This window comes from Epinephelus lanceolatus, chromosome 18 (assembly GCF_041903045.1).
Source record: "Epinephelus lanceolatus isolate andai-2023 chromosome 18, ASM4190304v1, whole genome shotgun sequence".
Lineage (NCBI taxonomy): Eukaryota > Metazoa > Chordata > Actinopteri > Perciformes > Serranidae > Epinephelus > Epinephelus lanceolatus.
This window is the reverse complement of record NC_135751.1, coordinates 24030683-24039455: the sequence shown is the minus strand read 5'-3', so window position 1 is coordinate 24039455 and position 8773 is coordinate 24030683. Positions and strand designations below refer to the sequence as shown.

Genomic DNA, 8773 nt, shown 5'->3' with positions numbered 1-8773 from the left:
TGTTTGGGGCTACATTATCTGCTCAGATTCAACCAAATGCTTCAAAACATTGGACGATGCTTCACAGTGCAGTTGGACATTGACCTGAAGCATACTGCAAAAGCAACCAAAGACATTTTTAAGGCAAAGAAGTGGAATGTTCTGTGATGGTCAAGTCATATCATCTGACCTGAATCCAACTGAGCATGCATTTCTCTTGCTGAAGCCAAAACTGAGGGCAAAACACCCAAAACACAAGCAGGAAGTGCAGACGGCTGCAGTAAAGGGCTGGCAGAGCATCACCAGGGAAGAAACCCAGCATCTGATGATGCCTATGTGTCCAACACTTCAGGCAGTCATTGACTGCAAAGGATTTGCAACCAAGTATTAAAACTGACTGTTTAATTGATGATTATGTTAGTTTGTCCAAATACTTATGAGCCCTTAAAGTCGGGGGACTGTGTGAAGAAATGGTTGTTATTCCTACACGGTTCATACTACATTTTTGAAAAAAGCCTTAAATGAAAGCTGAGAGTCTGCACTTTAAGCAGGTATTCATTGTTTCATTTAAAACCCATTGTGGTGGTGTACAGAGCCAAAATGATGACAGCTGTATCATTGTCCAAATAATTATGGACCTGACTGTACATTGTCTGCAGATGCGTTTATGTCCATGTATGAGTACAATAATATTTAATTCTCAATGTATTTATTTTTTTAACTGTCTAATTTGCTACAAGCAGCTTGTAACGTTTAAGTTACCGAGCACTGCAGGTGTAAGTTATTTAGTTATTTTTTGTACACATTCAAGCAGCTGAATATAAACTGCTTTGCAATATGTTTATTGTCACATGTAAGGATTGGCTTTCATTCCTTTTCTCTCTTGTTTTTGTGAACTATGGAAATTTAGATCCATATTAGCATTTACTTCTGTGGTAAAATGATTTATCCAGCAGAGGGAGACAGAGGAAAGGTTTTAAACTCACTATGACCCCTCCTCCTCACAGACACACACACACAGACACACACACACACTCACTCCAGGGACTCATTAACCTCATCAAACCAGTGACAGGTGTGCACATTGAATAATTTGTGTAAGTGCTGAAGGAAAAGGTGTGAAAAAAGAGCTGCGGTTGAGCAAACTATGCTTAAGTGTCACTGAATCTCCGCCACATACTGTTTTGTAACTCGTGCTCTGAACTCACTGTGGAGTCGTGTAAGAGAACCTGCAATATCATCACTATTAAAAGGGTAATAGCCACATTACCTCCTGCTTTTATTGTTTACTTTAAGTTACAAGAAAGAAGTTGCACATTGAAAAGTAGTAAAAACAAAAACCGATACATTACTCTGAACATCAAGATTGGAAAACAAAAGTGCAGTAAACACTGTACAGAGATAACCAGCTTCTGTGGCTAAGATGAAATCTACCAAAGCAACATATCATATAAAAAGAGGCCTATGCTTCTTCTATAAAGAACAGGTTAAATACTGTCAACTGATTATAAGAAACGTACTAGTCAAATGTTTTTTAAGAAAACATGGCACTATATACCCCATTTATATATTTATGAATGGAAAATAAAAGCATAATAATGTTTGCACGTCTGACTACAAATAAAACATTCAAAACAAAAAGAAATATACACATCTGTGTTTCATATACAATACTTTAAGTAATATTGTCAACATACTGTAGGTCTTTACTCCCCCAGTATCCCCCTTAAATCCCACCCATATGCGTATTCACCATCTAAAGTGCTAATCTCCTCAAAACTTTTTTACATGCAGAAAAAACTCAAGTATATACATTATGCTTTAAATAACAATTTCAAAATCATATATATAATAAGAGGTTGCATTAGAGTTCTCCAAGACTCAACATTGAATCTCTAATATTGGAAAACTCCCCAAAATGTTTAAGTGGTGTGACTCATGCACTGCCATGTTTCTAAAAGTCTGTTTAAACTACTGTATATTTCATGTTTGCATCTAGCATGAATTCTACTAAAACAACAACTTATTGTGGCTAACGATGCCATTATTTACTTCATATCCTTGTATACAAAATGGCAACATCAATAACTAGAAGTAAGACATATTCCCATATATCCACAGCTGAATCATGGAAATGCTTGGATTGAGTTTATGCTGGTGAGCTAAAGTGGCTCCAGAGAGCCCGCTGATTAACTGACATGAACACTGAACCCATGGACAAAACACATGCCACTGTACATCTATTATAGGAACATTCATCCACACGCTTGTTAAGAAGAGAACGTTCAAATAAAATGGTGACATTTTAAATGGATGTGAGGAATACTGTATATGGCTTTACAAGAAGACCATTAATTCTGCTGTGATAAAATCCTTTCACAATAAAATAACATGAGGTAATGCAAAGGTAGGTGTCCGATTCAATGCTGGGGTTATGGAAAAAATGTCCATTAATAAGTTACAAGGTAAGTTTAGTATTTTTCACCCTAGACCGTATTGTCTTATGTTTTTGTGTCTAAGTGACTACGGGAACCATTTCTGAAATTGGTCTAGTGTTGAGTGAGAGGGCTGCAGCTGGCAGTGTTGAAACAAGCTGCAGTGTAAACACATGGGGCATGTCCGTACTGTCGATTTACACCCACTGAAAGTGCTGCTTCTGCCACGGACAGGCTCAGATTTTTATTTTAATTGTCTGACAACTTATGGACTTGATCCCTACAGAGATAGACCTTTTTTTAAAAGAGTAAGATCCTTGTTGTTTAATTGGAAACGAAATCGCCATCACCAAACACACCAGACTCCCCTTAAAATAAGCCGCAATTAAGCATGTACAGAGCCAGAATGTTTTTACATCTAAGTGGGTGAATTAAGGGTTTATTTCAACCAAACCGAGCTGGTGATAGTTTAACAAGTGGAAAGACAAACCAAAGCAGTTTTTGTGAGTTTTATTTTGTTTCAGCTCTGAAAGGAGTGTGTTTGACAATGATAAAATTACTGTTTTTTTAAATGGAGTCTGGTGGGTTTGGTGATAGCCATTTTGGGGCTGTTCCTAATTAAACAAATAGAATTTTTCTCCTTAACACAAAGGTCTGTCTCTGTAGGGATCCTTTATAAGTTGTCAGACACTTAATGGTCTGAACCAGTCAGTGGCAAAAACAAGCATTTTTAGTGAACGTAAATTGACTCAAACATGCCCCAAGCGTTTAAATATCAGCCTATTTAGCCGTTGCTGGCTGCAGCAGTCTCGCTTAATGCTAGACCAGTGTCATCAATTGCTGTCACTTAAACACAAAAACATCGGAAAAGAGGAGCGAGTTTGAAAAATACCGAACTTACCCTTTAATAACTGAGGTGTGTGTAGCATCTAACTTTGTATTCTGCAAACCATATCCTGGGACTACATTAACAGCTGCAGGAGGAGGTGGATGGCGAAAAGCAGGACATACAAAGTAGAGTAGGGCAGTGAGAGTGCAGGACAACAGATGGAGGTCAGGTGGACTGAGACAGAGAGGTGTGAGCGTGAAGAAACAGAAGGACAAAAAGGTTTTATACCTCGCTGGAGCTGACTCCTCATCTCTGATCAGGTTAAATATGAACACATTGGGTATGAATGCGGTCCACACGCACACGCACGCACGCAAATACACAAACTCTCAGATCCAGGAGTAGGGCAGGCTTTAAGACCTGCAGCAGCTTGTGCTCTTCATCTCCTTGTTTACATACTCCTGGAGCTTAAACTTCTCGCTGGGATCCTTCATAGACCGGTGCTTCAGCTCCCTGAGACAAAGGAAGAGTATATGATGAGGTTAAATGAAATGGAGCCGCCATTAATTCTACAAATGATCAGTTTACACCTAAAGTTAACTCCTGAACTCATTAACTGATACTGGGATGTTCAAAGTACATGTATTATTTTAGCAAATGAGAATTCACTTAATACTACATGGAAGTTTGACCTCCACTATGTGTGACTGGACACTATGACTGGTCCTGTCCTTAAAGTTTTGAAATGAAAAATATTTTTGCATATTGTTAGTAGGGCTGCCCCCCTAATAGTCGACCAGAAAGGGAATTAGTCAGCAAGATTTCATTGGTCGCTTAGTTGCAGAAAACAAACCACAACAAACAAATGTTAAACTCTATTAGGAGCTGCACCTTATCACCTTGCCTTGTACGACTTATTCCACAGGCTAGTTAATAACATGTCGGGCAGGAAATCCAAAGTGTGGGATCATTTTGAGAAGGTGAAGGATGAACCCAAGGTGATATGTAAACTCATCTTCATTGGTCGACTACAAACATGACGTATCATCTGAAACATGGAAGCAGCTACATGCCCATTAACCCACAGCGTCATTAACAGGCAGCTCGCTCAGTGTGTGACGTGCATACATAATTAAATTAATGTAGTAAACATGGGGGCAACTTGTCGACTAAAGGCCCTAAATGACGACTACTGGTTCAACCAGGAAAATTCTTAGACGGGGGCAGCCCTAATTCAAAATTTCTGGATTTTCCGATAAGGGAGAAAGACAAGATGTGGAAAATCAATCTATCAGACACAAATTATTTTTCCTACCTGATTTTTTTTGAGTTTGGATTTGGGTGTTTTGTTAAACCATCCCCAAGGTCAAAAACTAACATTTCTCATGTACTTTAATCACAGCAGTGTTGTCATACCTTCATCTTAATAGCTGAGTATGTCAGTATTTAGTAGATTAAAAATACATGACTTATGCTGTGTTCACATGGAATCAGGCAGACAGCAGACAGAAAACACTGTCTGGACAGCACGGGAAAAACAAACAGCCTGACAGAATGGCAGGATGGTCAGTGAAACATACTGTATTGTTTACATAGAATGGTATTAAATAAAATTATTTTGTGTTTATAATTTTGTGTAATCTCCAGATTACCCAGGTTTACTCTTTGTGTGAGGGAGCTACGCAACACCCAGATGTAAATTCAATCGTGGAGGATGGCAAAAAGTAAAAATATTCTAAGTTTTATCAGCAATGCCAGCCTCTCCTAATGTTACTGTCCCCCTCTCGTCCACTAAAATAAAATCCAGTGTGCCATCTCCCTGATTTTACATAAACACAGCATCAATCAGATTGATCCACAACACTTGCAGAGAGGATGATACTCACTTAGCCACAGCGGTGAAAGCCAGCTCTACATTGAGACCTGACCTGGCGCTGGTCTCCATGAAGGGAACTCCAAACTCCTGCAAAGTCAAAGTCAGACGTTCATCATTTTACGCCCAGCAGCCTCAAATAAGTATGATAATTGAACACTTTTCAGACGGCTGCTGCTTCTCTGACAAAGACGCACACAAAAAAGTTCACAGCCGAAACTTCCCAGCACAATAGCGAAGTCGTTTGTTTTGGATAAATCCAGTGCAGTTGTGATCAATTTGTCTCCCAGCTTTCCCTCTGCAGGGGAATTTGTCTCAGCCTGCAGTGATGATAACTGATGTGCTTTTTTTCCCTCCCAGACTGAGCCTTAAGTTACTTAGCTGCACTTTATTGCTCCCACTTCTGGGGAGAATCGCTTGGCTGTCTGCTATTTGTTTTGTGTGCCATGCTGTGAGACAACAGTTGGGGAGACTGATCAAAGGAAATGTTTGCTCCTGGTTTCAGTGCTTAGTGGTGCAATTGAAGCAAGCAGGACTGTGAAGCTGATTGTGACTGACATGGTGAATAAATGTTTTGCAGAAGGTCATAAAACCTTTAGAGATCTGTACAATAAAGAAAAATCTGTACAATAAATATTCATTATCAAAGGTCCACAGGAAGGTAATTCATCTGAGATGTCTGGCCTTTATTTGTCTAATCTATCTTTTTGGTTTGCAGGTGGTACTTTTTCCTCACAGGGCGAAAAAATAAATCTGTGAGCACTGATCTCTAGATAATCCCACCTTTCTGTAATATTCATAATCTTCTCATCTGCCACAGAAATTCAATCAGCCATACAAATACCTTTAGAAAATTACATGAAAGGAGAAATCTCTCAAGGCCTTGTAAAAGACTGCCCATATGTTTTGGAAATTCTCAATTATTCACCTTTGCAAGCCTCTCGCCATCTTCTCTCTTCACCACCCGCTCATGAGTGGCGTCAGCCTGGTGAGACGAGATAAACAAGGTCACACGTGCAACCAGCATCGGTGAGAAAAACCACAACATCCACCCACTGTGCAGATCTGCTCGCTATTTGTCTACAGTTTACATACAAGCCTTTTCCTGGTGTTCAGGTCTGATGGCGGCTAATGAGTCAAGATTGACTCTCAGGATGCTAATTAAGCACCGATATGAAGTGTGGGGGACTGAAACAAGACAGAGCTCCAAGGCAGAGACATCTGTTCTCTGTTCAGAGGAAGGGATGCGAATGGCAGCTCTGGAAAAAAAAAAAAACGTGTGACACTGATATTTGCAAATAATCAGGTTGAGTTATTGTCAGATGTTTGTGTGATTGAAATGAACAAGAGTGATTGTACTTTTAGAAATACCATCAGGCGAAGAGTCACCAATGATCGACTGACTGAGCTTTAAGTTGGTTTAAAAAATGTAGCTGTGCTTGAACATATATAGCTAGCGCTTGATAATCTGCATATATGTATTAGAGTTGGGTATCTGTACTAGTGATAATACCTTTAATACCTCACACTGAGGAGCATGAACATTTGCTTTCCCCTTTCTAAATCAATAAAAGGAGCCAAACTTCTTAAACGATAAGCCTGGTTGTTTTCTACATTTGTGTTACTCTGCTGAGTGTTAGTCTATCTCTCAACACTTTCCGACTTCCCTACCCTGTATGTGGCACGAAGCCCAAAGCCCAAAAGTTCCTACTGAAGATGAAAATCTTTTATAAAGTCTGACAAATAAATACTTTTATTACATTTAAATCAGCTGGGCACTGTAGTTGTTAGATAACGTTCCTCAAACAGGAGTCACCAGTGCATTTGTTGGGGACTTTTTTGGCTGTAGATTAGTAGACATTTGGTGCTCTAGGGCAGTGGTTCCCAACTGATTGGTCGCGGACCAAAAGTGGATCACTGGCCAATTCTGAATGGACCGAAAGTGAGTCGTGTCAAGTTCATAAAAAAAAAAACACACTTTATATGTAAGTACAGTAAATTTCTATTTCTTTTTATTATAAAATGCTTTTTCCTGCTGTACAGTGAGTGACTAACGGACAGCTACTTGACCGAGACAGCAAACTAGCTCAACAAACTGGCCAAGTATGACACTGAATGTATTAAACTGTGTGGACCTTGAACTAATGACTCAGGAGAAATCTGGACCCTGTGGCTAGACCAGTAGGTAACCACTGCTCTCGGGAGTATGTACGGGAGCAGAAGGTGTTCGGCATTGCCTTAAAATAAACTACCACTGTCCACGTTCACTGTAATGAAGGAACCTGTCAATCAGTGTAACAGTGTGGCTCACTATTAGGTTGTCAGCTGTGACTAGCAGCTCTATATCTCATGCTGTCGGCTGGGCGATCCACAAAAATTCCCTGTCCTTTGGCGGCGACAGTACTTGCCATAGGAAGCTGAAATTTGGCAGGGTGGACAAGTGTGTGTGTGTGTGTGTGTGTGTGTGTGTGTGTGTGAGTGAGTGTGTGAGAGAGAGAGTGAAGGTGTGTGTTTGCATTCATGCCTATTGGTTAAAAGGGCGTAGTGCCAAAGAGACTGACCCATTGTAAAAAGGTGCATCACTTCCAAATGGATTCACAGACTTGGCCAAGATTTTGTGGGGAGATGAGTCATGAGCCAAAGGGCGGCTGATTTACAGTTCATGCCAAGTGGCAAAAAGGGGCAAAACATGGATGAATGCACGTACATTGTCGCAGCTATTGTGAATTAGCGCTCGTTAATAATAGACTTGGGACAATGAGGTAGGTCTAAGGCACAAAGTAATAAGCTATATCAGACTTTGAATATACAGACATTGTTGAAATATATAGCTGGACTTATCCCATAAATTCATCACTATTTGACTTTGCCTGAATTTAAAGCTATAATAAGGAGAACTCTGCCTTATTAAGATATATTTTACAATTAGCAAATTGTTTACTCAAGTCAGGAAATACCTCATCAAAGAATAAGTAAACTGAGAATTAGAAAAAGCATTAAAGGTCCATTGTGTAGGATTTAGTGGGATCTAGCAGTGAGGTTGCAGACAGCAAACAACTGAAACTCCCATGTGTGAAGGGTGTGGGAGAATTCTGGTGGCCGATGCGGAAATGCAAATGGCCCTATTTAGAACCAGTGTTTGGTTTGTTTGTTCTGGGCTACTGTAGAGAAACATGCTGGACTCTGTGCAAGAAGACCTGCTCCATATGTAGATATAAACGCCTCATTCTTTGTTTCAGGTGATTCTAAACTAATAAAATCATAGTTATGACTTTTATATACCAGTTCCGCCAATATAACCCTGTAAATCCTACTGGACCTTTAAATGCCAGTGGTTTAATACTTAAGTTGGTATCAAAAGTTTTGTGAAGTATTGGAGTTTGATACGCAGTTCTAGTGTGCATGCATCTAGAGTATTTTTTCAGTCTACACACAATGCCTTACCTTGTTTCCAAGCAGCATCAGCACCACATCCTGTTGGGCGTACTCATGGATCTCAGTCAGCCATGCCTGGTAACAATACAGGACAAAGAGACAAGAGAGGGGGGGAAGACAGAGTAGTACAAGAGTAGATGTTAGATGGGAGGAAAACCATTATGAGTGTGAAAACCTAAAAAGGAACGACCTGAGATAAGAGACAAGAAATATGTAGTACAC

General features: G+C 39.8%; 1 protein-coding gene and 1 long non-coding RNA gene across 2 annotated transcripts in view; one reads left to right on the top strand and one right to left on the bottom strand.

Annotated features, from left to right (window-relative positions):
* Positions 1 to 1241: 1241 nt before the first annotated feature.
* The window catches only part of LOC117268641 (ras-related protein Rab-26-like), an 83538-nt gene continuing 76006 nt past the window's right edge, over positions 1242 to 8773 (bottom strand). The window contains exons 6-9 of the mRNA XM_033645260.2: positions 8561 to 8626; positions 6045 to 6101; positions 5130 to 5206; positions 1242 to 3756 (exon numbers count right to left, since the gene is read on the bottom strand). Of these exons, the coding sequence (XP_033501151.1) occupies positions 3657 to 3756; positions 5130 to 5206; positions 6045 to 6101; positions 8561 to 8626 (300 nt within the window). The 3' untranslated portion in view covers positions 1242 to 3656. The remainder of the gene's footprint in view (positions 3757 to 5129; positions 5207 to 6044; positions 6102 to 8560; positions 8627 to 8773) is intronic.
* On the top strand, positions 3750 to 6707 carry LOC117268642 (uncharacterized). The gene is made up of 2 exons (XR_004502670.2): positions 3750 to 6145; positions 6233 to 6707. It is a non-coding gene; the product is annotated as an uncharacterized LOC117268642 (long non-coding RNA).